Source organism: Pezoporus occidentalis, unplaced genomic scaffold (assembly GCF_034315485.1).
Source record: "Pezoporus occidentalis ecotype Australia unplaced genomic scaffold, CSIRO_AGI_Poc_V1 ctg70, whole genome shotgun sequence".
Taxonomy (NCBI): Eukaryota; Metazoa; Chordata; class Aves; order Psittaciformes; family Psittacidae; genus Pezoporus; species Pezoporus occidentalis.
The window spans coordinates 3,869,571-3,887,642 of record NW_026916053.1 but is presented as its reverse complement, the minus strand read 5'-3'; the positions used below and the strand labels follow the sequence as shown (position 1 = coordinate 3,887,642).

Sequence of the window (18,072 nt, the reverse complement as noted above, 5' to 3'; positions counted from 1 at the left end):
CTTGTCTATATATTTTTTTCTATCCAAATAAACCGTGCTAGAGAAATAACGAAGGGAAAGCATGTTGCCTTATCGTGAATACCCACCAGTGTTTCTGAAACAACTGAAAAATAGCAGCTAAGCTGTTAGTCAGGATACAGACTTGGTTTATTTTATCAAGGAAGACTGGAGTATTTCTCTGGTTTTTACATTTTGTTTAAAATCCAAAACCTCACTCTTTGGCTAACTCTGCGTTCCCTAAACAGCAGTTCCTTTAAACTGATGGGTGTTTCTACCTTGTTTCTTACCTCCTGTAAGTTATCAGCAGAAAATATTACTGGTATCAAATGCCATCCTCACCTTTAAAGCAGTAACTCTGCCTGTACTGTCTGTTTGGATGACTTCTTGTTCTGTTCTTTGCTCTTTCCCACTACTGCTTAAGTGGTTCCTGTGTCCATGTAAGGAGTGGACCTGCTGGAGGTTTTTCCCCAAACTCCAGGGAAGCGTTTCATACCATTGAGAAGTATTAGGAAATATCAGAGATATCACAAGTCCTAAGGCTATTTAATAAAGTATGTTAGTATAGTGTCCAGACCCATATATTCAGCTAAGTACTTTGAAGGGATTCAGTCAACTTTTTGTTGCTATTCAGTGACTATTAGTGGCTTGAAATTCGAGGTAACTATTTGTTACAATAACAATATGTAGATTACATCAGAATATGTAATAGTTACTTAAGCTATGAGTATTTTTGAATCTGAGTTTTGAACCTTATGTTTTTCTTCAGCATTTCAGGGTGTGGACAGTGGTGGCCATACTATGGAACAAGCTGTAAGTTCGCAGCCAGTGTCATTAGAATCTGAATCTAATACTGACAACATGGAAAATAGTTCTCCTGGTAAGATTTATTCCTTTTAGATTGAGCAGAAAATGTGATTATTTGTCTATTTTGTGTGTGTATATATATATGAATATACATGTATTTTTAAATAACAGAAGCATTTGTAACAGCTGGGTTATGTTGGCACAGTATTCAGTGAGGTACTTAATTGCTGCTGTTGTATTACATTGACTGTAAAGCATTTTATCTGTTTTCAGGGACATAGAATGAGATTAAAAGATACATTATCACAAAGAAAACATACTATGTTGAAAAAACTCCATCTTTCTTCACCACCAGTTTAATACCTGTTCATTTGTGTTTAGCATCAGTTGTGGATGAAAAAGGTGAGCAAAGCAATGAGGAAGAACAAAAATCTATCAAGCCTACAAGTAAAGAGTTCAGGAAAACCTGGGGGTTTCGAAGGACCACAATTGCTAAGCGAGAAGGTGTAGGAGATACAGATATGGATTCCAGTGAGCAACAGCCCCAGCAACAGCAAGGCTTAAACCTCAGGAGAAGTGGACGACAACCAAAGAGAACAGAAAGAGTGGAAGAATTTCTTACCACAGTACGACGCCGAGGAAGGAGGAGTATCCCTACTACTCTAGAGGATTCAAGTGAAGCAGCATCCTGTCCAGCTACAGATGCTGAAACTGCTTCAGAAGATAGTGTAGAGAGCACTCCAGATGCAAAACCTTTAACTCGGAGGCTTGGCCTTAGGAGCAGTAAGGATCAGAAAGACTCTAAAACGAGACGTACAAAAGAAGAAGAAGAAGAAGAGGAGGAGGAGGAGGAAGAAGAGGAAGATGGTACTTCTGATAGTGATAGCGATGGTTTAACACTAAAGGAACTACAGAATCGACTAAGAAATAAACGTGTTGAACAGAAACCTGTGCAGCTGACAATAAAGGATATACAGAAGCGCTTTGGGAAAAGAAACACTGAACAGAATCCTGCAGAAACTGGTGATGTCCAGCCTGAAAAAGAAGTTGAGCCTGAGTTGCCTGTCAAAGAAGAGCCTGAGACTGTAGACAGTACTGAAATTGCAAGTCAGGTGGTGGTGTCCGAAGAAGACACTGAAGATCTTGAGCTGCAGAAGGAGGCAAAGCCTGCCGTTGCTGCAAAAGGGAATATAGATGAAGAACCCGAGGAACTGCCCAAAAGCAAACCTGAGTCTGAGATTTATGACCCGAATGCACTGTATTGTATTTGTCGTCAGCCTCACAACAACAGGTAGGCAAAGGTTTCAAGTAAGACCACAGAGCAAGTAGTTGCAATTTTTCTGTGATGAAAAATGAAACCAAATGCTCACTTTCTGAGTGTAAGTAAATGAGCTTTTGGGTTTGTTTGAAGTTTGGGGGTTAGTTTATTTAGTATTTTTAAGAAGGGATAAATGAATATGGAAGCGAGGCAGAGCAGTATACTGGTACTTTATGGAGTACTTAGGATCTACTGCTGGAAATACCTGTTGGGCTTTAATTGTCTTTTCATAATGTTCTACTCTTTCTTGTTTGTTTTAATTCCAGGTTTATGATTTGTTGTGATAGATGTGAGGAATGGTTTCATGGTGACTGTGTGGGTATTTCTGAGGCTCGAGGGCGGTTGTTGGAAAGGAATGGGGAGGACTATATCTGTCCGAACTGCACCATTCTACAGGGACAGGATGAGCCTGCTTCAGAAATGGACCAGCAGGAAGCTAACACTGGGCAAGTAAATGTGGATGGCACAGAATTCACAAGCATAGGAACAATTGAGCAAAAATCTGTTGAGGACCAAGGAATCAAGGGTAGGATTGAAAAAGCTGCAAATCCAAGTGGGAAGAAAAAACTAAAGATCTTTCAACCTGTAAGTATTTTAGTAGTTTCTTACTTTCCACGCCTCACTGAGTACATTGAGACAACAGCTTACTTGTATGGCTGTAAATCTGACTTGGGTTTTTATACAGCTAAATATGAAGCTGAACAGCTCACTAAATGTCACTGGTTATCCATAGTTCTGTCAGGTCAGGAACTAAAACTGTTATTTTGATTTGGGGGATTTGAAAGCTTAATGTAGGCATAAGGAAGTGCTTTGTGCAATTCTACCTTTCCTAAATACTGTTTTGGAAGTAAAATAATAAGGTGACCTTCTAAGAAAAGTACTAGAATTCTGGACTGAGTTATACTACATATATATACTTTATATTTAAAATAACCAATTTTGGACATTTTCAATGGCAGTGAAACTTTTTACTTAACACTGACAGGTGTCTGTTGGAGTTAATTCCAGCTGTACTTTCTCTATACATCCAGTTAGTCTCTGAAGTTCTGACTTCTGTCTTGGTGCTGCTTCTCCCAAGTTATTAGTACATAGAAAATTGTTCTATACAGCGTTTTTAACATGAAATTGTGTATTTTGAATTATTGCAAATTGTGGCATTAAATAGAAATACAGAATCTTCTTCCATGCCCAGTTCAAAATCCAGGCAAAGAATACTTCATTGAGCTTCTTCAGCTCAATGGACGCAGACGTAAAAACGTCATGCTATGGTGGTCATCTTGGTAGTGCCTAAACTACTGTAGTAATGCCAAGTCTTGAACATTCTCCTTTTCTCACTGTGCCTGTAAGAGCATGTTTAATGTCATTGCTGTTAGAATGCTACAGCTATCTATATATTTATTCTTTATGAATTTATTCTTTCACACATGTTCTTTAAACGTTGAAATCATCCCTAGAATAAGTATGACAAGTGTGAGTAAGCGTCTCCGGAGGAATCTTTTTGTTTTAGTACATTTTCTACAAAATGTTTATGGAACACTTTTAGTCAATTTAAATAGCAGAGCTGTCTGTATTAGTGTAGTGAGGATAATGTATACATGAGAAGTTTGAGCTTAATGTATGTGTTCACTATTTTACTGTGTGCAGAAAACAGTATTTTTCTCTCAAATGTTTTCAGATACATTTGGACTACTTTGCACACAAAAACATTTTTGGAAGTCCAGTTCTCTTGTTTTGGACTACATTTCACTGGCGGACTTAGTATTAAGTTCAGCTTCTGGGTATCACTAGTTACTCTCTGGTGTTAGCATGCTAACAAGTTACTTGAATGCATTAAGCATCTCTCATTTAGTGAAAGAAAAACCATAATTATTATCAACTTATTGCCTCTTTTGGAAGAACTGCTTATATTTTAGGTGTTCTTTTGGCATGTGGAAATGGAATGGAGCTGCTGTACTGGTGTTTGCCAGGGGGTACCATGTCTTGAGGGAACGGAACAGTCAGATCTGTTCTTTTTTTGGCCAGTGTTATCCCTCATACCTCAGTTAAGATCCCTCCATGGCTTGGATAAACAAGCACTGCTCTCCCTCTGGAGAATTCCCCCCATTCTAGGCAAAAAGCTCATTTCATATGTTAATGTGTTGAAATCATTACCAGTGACTGAACAGTCTCATTATTCACTTTACCTGTTTTCTTGCACCACTGTTCTAAGCACTTTGAGAAGGACTTCTTTTTGGTGCTGTGCGTGGGCACCTATAACTGCAGAGGTCTGGGTTGTGATTAAAACTAGAAATTGTATGAGTACAGACATCAGCACTGCAGATCTTGTCATCATCTGAGAAAATGCCCTGAATTAGAAATGACAGCTCAGTTAACCTGAAGTTTGAGGTGCTTTTTAGGTAACATGAGTTGCTACTTCTTGTACTTCACAGTTCAGTGTGTACATGATGGAAGAGTGCTCTAAAGCATATTAATTTTTAGAAAACTCCTAAGCTGAGGTTTTATCAGGCTGCAGCAGATAATGCTGTTTTAATAACTTTTGATAGGAGAAAAGCTATCAAATTATATAAATTTTCATTGGAAATATTCCTGAAAACCTTCCTTTTGGTAATTACACATTGCAGTCTATTGATGGGGAGGGGCTGTGTTAGAACTACAGTAGTGCTGAGTGTTAGGTCAGTTGTATAACATTTTTAGGAGTAATCTAGAAGAGTGAGATTACAGGCATAATACCTGGAGTATATAGTGGAGCCTAAAGAGCTATCAAATATTTCTATACTTTGACCTAATGTACTCTTGTTTTCAAGGAGAGTGCTATTTTCTACATTTAACATCTGAAGAGGAAGTGTTTAGTATGTAACACATCAGTATAAATGGAGAGTAATTGTGAAGCAGAAGGGAATACAGATTGCATATGCAAACTTTTCCATGTGCAAGAAGTTTAGGCTGTGGCAAACTGGGAGAATGGTTGTATTTATGTAAGTTGGGGACTTCTGAAATGAAAACTGGTAAATCGAAAACCTCCAGAGCGAGAATTATTTGTACACCTGAATAGCTGAGTCCTTCCTTTTGCAAGTGTGCATGGTTGAGGGCAGTGGCTGATGGTGTTACGCAAGTAAAATGTGTTTTAGAAACCTTGCTCTTGAGAAAGCAGCTCTGCATTATTAAAGAAATTTCTCACATGATGCAGAGGATCAGAAAAAAGAATGTGTGTGCTTATGGCATCTGAAAATGTAGGAAATCAGCCTCCCTTGGGTCACTGCTGGCAGACCAGCCACTTGAAAACAGTGTGTTATGGGAGGGAAATTCTTACATTTGTATGTGTTGTTTCTGTTACACCATGAATGAAAGTTGCTTTCACACTGGCAGTTGTGCAAGTCACAGTCGTAGCTGTGGTCTGCACGTACGCCATGTAAGCATTTCTTAATGCTACAAAGGTATGTTTCTGTCACTTCCTCTTTGAAGTTTGAACTCACTCCATTTCAATCCATAGGTAATTGACGCTCCTGGTGCCTCCAAGTGCATTGGTCCTGGCTGTTTTAATTTGGCTCAGCCTGATTCTGTGTATTGCAGCAATGACTGCATTCTCAAACATGCTGCAGCCACCATGAAGTTTTTAAGTTCTGGCAAAGATGCCAAACCAAAACCTAAAGAGAAGATCAAACCGAAACCCGACAAACCTGGCATGCCAAAATCTCAGCTGCAGGTAAGCTTCTTGTTCATGATCTATGTTTCTTGCATGGGTCTTCTAGATGGCAGCACAGGTTTGGGGTTCTTCTGAAGAATTTTAGTTAATTCAAAATGACTGTCAATTCTGAGCTAACATGACTACATTGTATGTGTGCTTTGGGAAGGAAAAAGATAAAAGCCTTCTCTTTTCGCTTTTGAAAATGCTATAGAATGGGCAGTATTTCTGCAAACAGATACCACCACCTCACCCCCACCATACTGATAGTACTCTTCTTTTGAGGTGGTGTCTTACTATTGCCTTTTCCTGTAGTTACTGTATATTTCAAGTGTATTTACAGGAGTTCACTGTAAAAGAAATCTATGTACATGTATGTAACTCAATCTCTGCTTGTTTGTAAAATGCACCTGACGATTATTACTAACCAAGCCTCACTCAATCATACAGGCAGGTATTAAACCTCTTTCAAACCAAAAGAGACCATTTCCTGAGAAGAAAGAGGTGAATATGAAGAAGACTGTTTTGACAAGCACCAAGACTGAGGCAAACACTCAACCTGTTGCTAAAGAGCCAGCAGTAGAAAACAGCACACCGTCCTGGGCAAGCGATCATAATTACAATGCTGTAAAGCCTGAAAGGACTGCTGCCATTTCATCTTCACTGTTGTTCAAATGTATGTATCGCATAGGGATATTCCTGAGTAATCATTTACATTTTCTTTGAATGCCCATCCATTCTTGGCTCTGCAAGACTAGGAAGTTTAGGATTTGGGGTTGTTTTTTTTTCTTAATGTATGGCACCAAACTCTACTTTTCTCCACCTTCAAAGATTCCGCACCCAGAGATACACATGAGTGGGAAACACTTTTAGAGGTTTCATTTGTATCATATGCCAATTGTATGATTAAGAGCCTGTCAATCTACCCAGCTGATTCCTGGAGGAAAACTACATGATTAAGCTTTATTTTTTTTTTCCCATAAAGATAATAACTCTTTCTAATGTAGAAGAGGTAAGTATTGATACATTTGCTCTGTGTTTGACAGAAGGGCTGCACAGTGTGCACCGTGAATCAGCAGTTGAATGTACTAGTTTGAATTGTATTTTTGTAATTATTTGGGCATCTCAGGTCTCTCAGGTCTTGCATTTTCAGTGCTGATGCCAAGAATGAAATCTTCATCATGGTATCCAATGGTATCCAACGATACTTTACACTTCTGCAAACAGCTTTTAACTGTGAAGTTTTATCCAAGTTCTTCCTGCTGCTTTTCTTCCTTACATGAAATGATTTAAGGACCATTTTTACTTTGAAATTCGGGGGGGAGACAGTACTGTATTTTTTCTCCTTTTCTTTTTCCCTTTTGTATTTATATGTTCATACCTCACACATTATCCACACACACAAGAACACATCTTGAGTGGATATTAGGCAGAGATGCTGCCTTGCATATTTTTGCAGGTTTTGAATAGCATCTTTGTAGCTCACACAAAGGTAAGTAACTCCTACTTTGTAGCCTCAACAAGTCTTTCTGCTAATGACATTTTTTCATTGACTCCAGTTAAGTAGTTTTATAATGCAGTGGTGGAACTTCACATGGAATCTTACATTTCACAGTTACAAAACACATGTCCAAGTGTCTGATGTTTACTCATGTGAAGACTAATGAATTCAGAAGTTCAATTCTCACAGCTTTTACCATAAATTAGCCCATTTACATTTTATTTTCAGAAATCTGGTTGTCAAACACTGTATGGAAACACTGTATGGAAAGTAACTGATAAGTTTATAAGTTACCTTGAAGATGAGGTTTTTTTAGATGCAACTTTAAACACTGAGAGAACACCCGCTACCCTAAATTGCTGTTTATTTTTATAGCACATGGTAGATACTCTAGGTATATTTAAATTGTATTTGCCCACATCAGATGTTTTAATGGTTATAGTTTTTCCCTGCAAATGTTCATTGTGTTTTGTTACTTGGGCTGTGTGCCTTTTTTATAGTGAACTCTTGAGATGTATTTTCATAAACTTGCATTTTTTTTTAAGCTTACTCTAGAGGAACTGTAGCTTTTTTAGCAGAAATAGTAGTATTTAAAACATAACTAAAAGTAGGTGAGAAAAACAGCAAAGAAACTTAAGGGCTGATTTTACACGTCAAATACTTATGACACTTGATCTCAGTATAATTACAAGTGTCCATATAACCATATCACTTAAAATGTCCTTCTTGCTGTCGTCTGTTTTTGTAGGAGACAGGAATATACAGGTTTTGAGGTAGAGAGTTCAGTTGTGTTTAAAGGGGGTTGCTCTTAAGTTTCACCACACTGGAGGTTTTACAGATTTAACCAATTCCAGTAGAAAATTAGATTGCTGTAGCTACATTGTTTAATTGGTTCAAAACCATGTTAGACTTAAGTTGTGACTAGAACACAACTTAGTTTGTGCGATGAAGAGCTCTCATATCAAGTGCAAGAAAGAACTTCAGCTTGCTGTTACAAGGTAAGTTGTACTAATACAGGGACTCTGTGCCATTAGTGAATTCCCAGGTAAATTGTTTTTGTCTTTATGAAGAAAACTGTCCTGCTTTTTTGATGGATGGGTTTGAGCTGTTGTCTTCCTGAGAAGCTGCCATTGCATCATCTTTAGGAGTATTCTACAAGACTGTTTATTTAACAGCTCTAAATGCTGCTCAAAGCTGAGAGATTATGGCGTTACAGAAATTCGTGAGAGTCATCTCACTTCACAAAACATATAATCTATTTTAGACACTAATCTTAAAACAAAGTGACTCACTGCTTAGAAACGTGCATTTGTGTACATCGCTTGTGAAAGAAGTGTAAGGTTACTGGTTCAAACATCTGGGTGTCTAATGTTTGGACTTAAGGGGCCACCTAGAGGAGGCTGAGGATGGGATTCTGCCATACACAATATTGCAAATACCTCCCATGTTCTCCCAGTAGCTTCAAGCTAAGTCCTTCAGATCCTGATTTGTGACTTAGGAGTTGAGGAAACTTAACGTGATTAGTAGAACTCGTCTCTCTAATGCTTTTTCTGCTGGTCATCATCTTTCGGACGTGGATTTGCTTTATACATTTACTCTGGACTTGTCAGATACAAGACTTTGTTATTGTTACGTATGACAGTAGTTTTACTGAGTGGTAGCAAGAAGAAACCAAGCTGTTATTACAGATGTACTGGACGATAGGGGCATATAATATATTTGCATCTAAACCTTGCCACCAAGCCCCCTTCTCCAGCCTGTTCTGGGGAATGAGTTAGGGCTGTACCTGGAAGTGACTTTGTACACCAAAATCTGGAGGCTGTTTAATGACACTTGATGTTCGCAGTGAAAATATTTATCCTATTTATTCAGTAACTGGAGTGGAAAATACTTTGAACTTAGTGAATATTAAGTAGAAGTAATAGTGAACATTAAGTACAAGTACTTCTAAAGTTGCAGGCAGTATTTGAACTACACTTATATGAGGAAATCAGGTGTTACATTCCCTTTCAGAAGTGTCGCTTCTAAGTTCATTAGGAAAATGGGTATGTATTCAATATGCAGTGCTCAACTTTTATATTGAATTTCAAAAGTCATCATAGCTTCCAAATTGATATATATATATATGGATTGTTGAGATTTAGGATTCAAGTTGTGATAGAAATGCTGAATTTGTGATGTGAGCTAGTGTTATCATATTCGGGTCATTTCAAAGGAGATGCAGAATTCAGAACAAAGCAAAAGAGACTTCAGTTTATCTAGTAAGATCATGTAGGTGTTTGTGGGGAAGCACCATCCAAAATGATTCATGAACATTTTCAGTTTTATTAGCAGACAAACATACATTGTATGGTAATAGGAAGCCTGATTTTTAATTATACCGAAGGTGGACAGGCTTTAAACAACATAATATAAGCCTGTTTTTTTTCCAGAAGGAAGTGCAGAAGCAGTTTGCATCATGCCTGTTTGACTCTGCTGGGAACCTTAAGTATAAAGTTTTACACTATTTAATATCACATACTGTATTTGTAACAGGATTCGTCCGTTGTAGTCATTGCTGCCTGTAAAAAGAGGATAAAGGAACACTTCAGACATGAAGTTTGCTGATGCAAATGTTTGTCAGCAGTATCAGTGTCTGAAGCACCTGAACTCAGACTTTGTGTTTGGTAGAGAAACACTTGGAAGGGACTTTCTTCTGTATATTTATCTGTCAAACAGAAGCCAGCGGCAAATGTGTCAGCAGTTTTAAAATTGAAAACTAATCCAAAAGGGGAGAAGATAGGCATTTGCAGGATCCCCATTTTTAAACTACAGATAAGTATGCTAAACAGTGGTCAGTGCTTCAAGTCTTTGAAGTTCAGCTGACTTGTTAGGCATAGAAGAAATACACCAACTGATAATTTACTCAGGTGCTAAAGCTCCTGAAGCATCTTAACTGCATCTGTTGATAACAGTAAGTGCACAGGAGAGTGAAGAGGGTTTCTAGATAAAAACTAAACAGTAAATGTGTTGGGTTTGTAGTACAACTTCCGAGTAAAAAGCATTTCTTTGTCAGACTAAAAGAATTGTTTGCTTAACTGTAGTCAGATACATAGTGTGAGTTATCTACTGTAACATCTTACTTTGGTACTACTCTGCCCAATGGTCGTGGTACCTGATCGTGTTTCCCAGTAGCGAATTACAGAGAGACAATGCTGCCACCTCCTGGAAGTGGGAGCCCAGGTTTGAGGAGCCCTGACTCTGTGATACAAATTCCCTTTTATTATCCCCTTTCAGTCGTCTTCATTTCTTCTGCAGCTAAACATTTCTGCTCCCAAGAGCTATTCATGAAGTGAATAGTGCTTGCTTGATCCCGGATACAGAGGGCATTTGGACTGCTTTGTTCATACACACCTCTAACAAAATGTGGAGGCTTCATAAAGGGAATAATGATACTGGGAGCCCATCATCTGAAAATGTGATGTGCATATCAAAATCTTAGGATTATAGCGTACATAATATAGGTATTATTTTCTTTCCGTAATAATAGCTTGAAGACAGGAAAGAAACATAGATTGCCATAGAGGGCAGGTGGGAAATGTAGCACACTCAAGACAGAAGAGTTAGGAGGGAAAATTGATGGAGGAACCAATAAATACCTTGTCTGCACACAGGCTGGTGCAGATTTAATGTTCCTCTTCAGGCAAGATTGTACCAGCTTGAGTTGTGACTCTTCAGTGGAGTGCAGTGTATGTATATACTGCTGTTGGTTTAGCTTAACTATTAAATAAGTATTCTATGTTAAACTGTGGAGCTGTTCTGAAGTCATGAACGTTTGTCTGCAAGGACTGATTGTACTTAAACTCAATGCTGTTGTTTTGGTATGAGTGCTTCCCTGTAGGAAAAACTAGCAGGTGCCAAGCCGTGCTGTTACACCTCAACTACTTCTGACATCTGAATTAACTCCTTGAAAGCCAAGTTGTCTTTGCTCAATGCTAGATTCTGCAACATAGACCCATACTAAGAGACAGTAAGTATTGACGAGTATCAGGGGAAGGAAAATAATTACTTTCTTTATGTTCCTGGCCATTTTCCAGGCCACATGGCAGCTGTAGATGCAGGTTTAACGTTAATGCTTTGTAACTTTTCTGGAAGGCTGCTGACAGACCAGATAATGATCCACCTAAGATGAGTCTGCCAGAACTTCCAAGGAATCCATGCTGGAGATCTTCTGGCTTTGGAAAGACCATAGTACGGGAGTGGCTGCAGCTCCGGTGCTCAGCTTGTGTCATGAGAGCACGTAGGGGCTGTGCTGGCACGGAGGCTGGCACAGGATCAAACCCTGGCTGTGGAGTGAGGCTCCAGCAGCCACCGCTGGCCTGCCAGCATCCCCTGGGAGCCAGCCAGTTAAAAGGAGCAGTGAATCCTTGGGGAGTGATTGTCATCTCCTGCCTATGAACTCCTGGAGCTCCCCTTCTCTGCTCTACAAGGTATGTCACATCTGCCCTGTGGCTGGCAGCCGTATGAAGATCCCTGCCCTGTCTCTTAAGTTAGGAAAGATGGTCCCTGCTGCTGGCATGTGGCCTGTTTGTTTGCCTCTAGTACCCCCAGGGCCCTGGACAACAGAAAGCCAGCCCTCTTGCCTTAATGGGTGCTTGGCTTCAGTGTTAAGGAGCCACTGCTGAGGGGAAGGGCTGGGGGGCAGAAGCCTGGTACAACTTATGGATGCACTATAAATATTAGGGTGGTTTATCTCTTGTCATCAACACTGAAAGTGATGAAAGTTTGATTAAAAGAACCTCACCACCCTCTATTGCTGTTTTGCTTTCTTTGACTAATATTTAGTTCTTTGAACTTGCTCACTTGACTATAGCCAGTGAAAAGCTTTCTCTGCTAGTCCCAAACAAAAGGGTTTTTTTTAAGGTGATCACTGGCACTTTGGAGTCAAGTTTTGTAGCTGATCTTGGTGCTGATGGTTCGCTGTGTCTGAGCTGTACTGAATTGGAACCTGAAGATGGCCTGGCCCTGCAAGGAGTGATGATACCATCCATGAATGGTGATGATACCACCCATCTGGAAAATAAGGAGCCCTTTGTTTTTTCGCAGCAGATAGTGCCCCTGTCTCACTCCAGAGTGGTGTAGCTGTGAAGATGCAGATCAGATAAATCACAGTCATTTCCTATAGACCAAACAGCTTTGCATATCTAAGCTGCAGATCTGCATGAGCATAGCTACAGCTTAGCTTGAATGCAGACAAATCACCACGTAAAAAGGTCCTTGTTTTGGAGTTTCCTGAATGGATTAGCTTTAAAGAGAGGTTTACTTCCTTGTGTGTCTGAATGTAAAGGCTCGCACACAGGCAGCTTCATTACCACCTTCTCATTGTGGTGCAGATGAGCACTGATGGAGGCTTTAGAAGAAAAGCAGCAGGGCAGGAGGCACACCTGAAACACCAGGTAATAAAGTCTGGTTTGGTGTTGAGAGCAGCAGACACGTGGTTCTGTAGGCAGGTAGCGGTGAAAACTAACACTAGGATAGTGCGACCCTCGTGAATTATTTAGGACTAACGCTAAGGTGTCTTTGAGGGATATGACAAAAAATGTGGCAGAGTTTGAAGAGAGCAGGCCGTGGAAGCGAAGCGGTTACAAACTACACCTCACCTCCACAGCCCTGGGCACTGAGCGCTCAGTGCCACAAGAGGGTGCTTCAGTGGCACCTGACGGGATCAGGACTGACTCCGACAGTGTCTGAGGCTGAGATGTCAGGCATGCATCCCATGGGTGACTGTGAAAGGCTGCTCTTGAGGAACGTCTCCTAACGGGTAAGTAACCTGCCGTTGTAGAGTGCTTTATAGCTGACCTGTAAAGCACCAGCTCACCCATGTGTTCTGTTCAGTTTTTTAACTTGGATAATGCATCAGAAGGTTTCACTTCAGAAGAACTCATGGATTAAAGTTCGGTATCGGCCATTGCATTGGGGTGGAGAGGTTGGAGTAAACTCTGCTCTGTTGTGATTATCCGTATCACAAGTGGTGCTGAACGAGATCGTACCGCAAATGCATCGGACAATCCATGTAGGACATAGGCAGAGGGAAGCTGTGGGAGCACCACTGGTTTTAGCTGAAAAATCCTGCCCATCCTAACAGCTTCACAAAGGGAAAAATGCAGCTGTCAGATACTGGCAAATAGGGACAAGATCATCTTCCCTGAGCCAAGAGCCTGTCCTCCACTGTGATGTGTGCCAACACAGGCTGCCCTCTCCTGCCATTCTGACTGGACAGCTGTGGCATGCTGGAGCGACGGCACGGGGAGATGGATGGGACAGGCACCTGCATCTTGAGCACCAACGGGTGGAGGACTTCGCAGTGCCGCTGCACAGGCCTGTTGTTGAGAGACACTCAGACTGCTGGCTGGGCTTTGGGGGAATTCCTAAATAGGTCATTGTTCTGGCTGTTATTTCCAACCTGCATTCCTGTTGCATGTTTGAGCTATTGTAGAGGCCAGTGCTGGTGCCTGTCTTAAGAGACTGGCTCTTCTCAAAACACAGAACTACTCTTTGGTGCAGCCTTTACATGGGCTGTTGAAAAGAGATCTGCTAATGGGTGGGCTCGCTTTTATAACAACTGCAAAGCTGCACTAGCGAGAATTTTCCTTCTAATTTGACTTTTACTACTATTTAAGTCACAGAAATCCTTTTGAAGTGTAGTAAATGATCCACTTTGAGGCAGATCACAGGTAGCTATACTCTCCTGTTTTATTGTGGCATTTTACAGAATTTTATATTTTTTAACAGAAAAATGTTAACTACCAGCTTTCTCACTGTTGGTGCCACACAAACTGCTGTGCGTGAGTTTGAAATGTAGTTGTAGTTTTGGTTTAGTTTTACTTTTGGGTGCTTGGTTTTGGTGGGTTTGGGGTTTTTTTTTTGTGTTGTTTTTCCCCTAAACCACTCTATTTTAGCGTCAGAAGAGCGTGAATGGTAGCTGCGGGACCCACACATGCTTCAGCAGCCCCATGCTGGAGACTCACCGGTGTGCAAGGCAGCGTCTTCTGAAGCATGGGGCTGCCAACATCCTGCTCCCTTGGGCCCCACTTTTGACCAGTTCTGCTCAAGCTGGACAAGACGATGCAGCTGTCGGCCTGCGCTGCCCACATGATGCAGTGAGGAGTTCTGTCCAGGGGAGAGGGGGAATAGTTAGTGTAGATGGAGGAGAACACGGAACTGTTAAGACAATATTTAGACTAAGATGAGCTCTTAGGCAGAAGCTCTTCCCTGTGAGGGTGCTGAGGCGCTGGCACAGGGTGCCCAGAGAAGCTGTGGCTGCCCCATCCCTGGCAGTGTTCAAGGCCAGGTTGGACACAGGGGCTTGGAGCAAGCTGCTCTAGTGGAAGGGGTCCCTGCCCATCGCAGGGGCTGGAGCTGGATGAGCTTTAAGGTCCCTTCCAACACAAACCAGGCTGGGATTATTAAGACAGCAGAGGCAATAATTCTGGGGTATAAGCAACTTTATGCTAGATTTTTAATTCCATAGGGAAACTTCTCATAATCAGTAATGTTACAATCAGCCTTCATGGCTGCAAGATGTTTTTCACAAGTATCCTTTTAGTGCTGTGCAGTAGTAGCTGTGATGCCTTTTGCTATTAAAAGAGATTGTAAAAGAAGAAAACCTGAGCCTTACGGGCTCGTTACAAAACAGGCTCCTCGGCTGTAACTGCATGTAGTTCTCTACACATCGTTTAAAACTTCTAGCATTGACTCGAGCAAGAAATGAAAGATCTTTAAAGAGCTGTGATAAAGGTACGCAAAAGTAATGGCACATTTCTTCAGTATTTAATAATTGGAAGAAGCAGGTAGTATCTCCAGCAAAGTAACATGTCACAAATGAGGTAACTTAAATAGAAACTAGAGCAGGTGGTGGTGCGTTTTTGAGGTGGCTTTTCCAAAGCCATTCCAAAGGAAGATTGGGTGAGGAGGGAAGGGGGAAGAACCAGAATAGGTTAGAATGCTATACAAAAATACTGTTATGAGATCAGAGGAGCAACGTTTCCTTTGAGTAATTTCTGTTCTGGGGGTGTAAAGCAACCGCCTGGTGTAGCAGAGGGATTATGGTGAGTGAATCCCGTGGATCCTTCACACAGCATTGCTACACTGGAAATCACTCTTAAATCAAGCTTCAACAGCCACATTATGGTGCTGAAACATCACCGTTGTGGTGTACAGAAGTGAAATACATGTGACCATCAGCCTTTCAACAGGCTCGTCTGTAACACAGCAGATAATGTGGCAGTTGTGTCATCTACCCCTTACAGGAGTTTCGTTCTTAGCTGTGTATTGTAATATTTAGCTTAGCTTCATGGGGAATGTCCTTGGGGGGTTCTGTATCTCTTGACATCTAGTGGGAGAGATTATAGTTATGTCTGTAGTAAACATACCATAGTAGCACTGTTTCTTAAGCCTTGTAAGGAATGCGCTTTCATTCCCTGCCAGAGGATTTGGTGAGCTGTTTCATTAGCTCCATCAGAACCTCTCAGTCTTTCAGCCTCTTCAGTCAGCAGGAATCCTGCTGCTCACAGTCCAGAATGGGGAAAACAGGAATTCATGTTTTGTTTTAAGTGACGTTTCTAACATCAAGCCAAGGAGGTACACTTGTATGTTCTGAAGTGGAGAATGGAAGAGCCACTGAATGCCTCACTCTGGCATTAATCTGTCTGTGTTGAAACTCCTTGTTGAGCCTTGGATAGGCTGATGTTCAGTAGTCCTCTTTCCTTTTGTTTTCAATTTGTTGAGGAGCATTTATTGTAGGTATGCTGGAGCTACTGATGAGAAGGACTGGAACCACCACTGTGTAAAATACAGTGGTCAGTGTGTGTGCTAGGCATTGACTGCGTCTTCAAGTTGTTTGTGGACTCCAAGGCCAAGCAATTTGAAACCCGGTGTCTGAGAGAGAATACCTGCTTCATTTCATATCCCACCAGTTTGCTGAGCTGTGGTACCTGTTCAGAAGTTAAATTCCACATACAATGCTATACTGCCCTCTGAGAAGAGTCCATTTTTCTGTTAACTCTTCCAAACATACACTTCCATGCTTCCGTAGCTATCAGAAGAAAGGCTGAGCTTTGGGCTGTGCTTATGTCATGCTAAGTGAACGGAAGAGTAGTGAATGGAAGAGTGAGCTGCCAGTGGAAGAGGCAGTCCTGCTCCTTCCTCACGCTCAGTTGGGAGCTCCTGTGCCTTGGATCCCACCCTGTGTAACAACACAGCGAGTTGGTTCAGCTGAATTACATGGCAGCACATTAATGTTGTCACTAAACCTCAGAACTTCGTAGGAGAAAAACTCTGGTTCCTCATAAAATAGGAGAAGTTTTTTGGGTTAGATCCATCTGCAGCCCTCACAGGTTATTTGCATATGTAGGGATTAAGTAGTCTTGATTCTTCATCAAAGTGTGCCCACTATTTGATAGTGTCCTTCAAACAACAACGCGTCCTCCAAACCTGAACATGTAGTTGGTAGGTGTTGTGAAGCGCTGAATGTCCTACACATGACTGAACTAGTCCATACAAAACCTCTACCAGCGATTCCTCTAATCAAGTACTGCTCGGTAGACAGTTTTAATTGGTATAAATGAGTGTTGCTGGTACACTTTCATGAAGCTTAGCGAATGTCTGCGTATTTTCTGTTGGCTAAAGCAGCACAGAATTGCATCCCTTCCTTTGGAAACCTTTCTAAACAGCCACAGTGTCAACTTGCAGAATAAAAGATGCTTCTGCATCTTCATGGATGCTTGCTGATTCTGCTGCCCTGGGAACTTTGATCTACCTTTGTGCTAGTACCTTGTATCTATTTTACAAGTACTTCTTACTATGACATTGGTGTTTGTGACAGATTCGTGGTGTGGATATAGTTCTCGCACATACGTCATGTGATTGACCCAAAGCATCCAGATTGTGCTATTTTTAACCAGTGTAGTTCTTGGTAATGAATTTGAACTGACCATTAAGAAACAGCACATAGAAGATGAGACAGAGATTTAGAATGTCACGTTTTGTACTCGTGTAAACCAAAAGAACCAAGGCACAGAGGCCGGAATTTTGCTGTCATCATTCTGAAACCCGAGCCGTGCTGTCCTGCCTTTCCCTGATGAGTCACAGGAACGAGCTCCTGTCCAACCTGCCTGGAAAGGTGCACTGCTGCAAGGATCATGCAATAAACCAGGAAAAAGAGGGTGGAAGTAAAGTAATTCCTGCAGCGTTCTCACTGCACACATATTGGATATTCGCCTCTTCTCCATTCAAGACTATTAAAATAGAATCATAGGAATAGTTCCTAATCCCCTTCCTTCCCATGGGATTGCCAAAGCCCTCCGATCAACTAGAATGGTGGTGGTGCGGCAGGGGAGAGTGGGAGCACAAGGAGAGACAATGTGGGTCACAGAAGGTCTCTCTAGGTGGGTCTCTGCAGTGACCAAGATGGGTCTCCAGGGAAATCCATGGGAATAGTGTGAGAGTGATAATTTTAATCTACTTTGAAGTGTAGATCTTATGTGGAGGTTTATATAGAAATAGTTTATAAATCTTCACATCCTTTGATTTAATGCGTTACGGCAACTGTTTCCATTTTACACTTCAAATACTTAAATCTCACTCAGAAATTCTCAAGGCTTCCACTTGTAAAATGCTTCTAGAAAAGAAAATCAGGATGAGTATGTAGTGGTTATGGGTCTTGTGGCTGCTTCTCCTTATGTTCCAGAAGTCCAGCACACACCCTTGTACTTAGCTGTGCAAAAGTTC

The 18,072-nt window shown here is 41.1% G+C and overlaps 1 protein-coding gene across 7 annotated transcripts in view; it reads left to right on the top strand.

Annotated features, from left to right (window-relative positions):
- Positions 1-18,072, top strand: part of DIDO1 (death inducer-obliterator 1) — a 51,089-nt gene that overhangs the window by 15,437 nt on the left and 17,580 nt on the right. For all 7 annotated transcript variants that reach the window (XM_062642147.1, XM_062642153.1, XM_062642152.1 and 4 more), the window contains 5 exons: positions 767-877; positions 1,186-2,095; positions 2,389-2,707; positions 5,613-5,825; positions 6,255-6,480. In XM_062642147.1, coding sequence (XP_062498131.1) covers positions 767-877; positions 1,186-2,095; positions 2,389-2,707; positions 5,613-5,825; positions 6,255-6,480 — 1,779 coding nt within the window. The remainder of the gene's footprint in view (positions 1-766; positions 878-1,185; positions 2,096-2,388; positions 2,708-5,612; positions 5,826-6,254; positions 6,481-18,072) is intronic.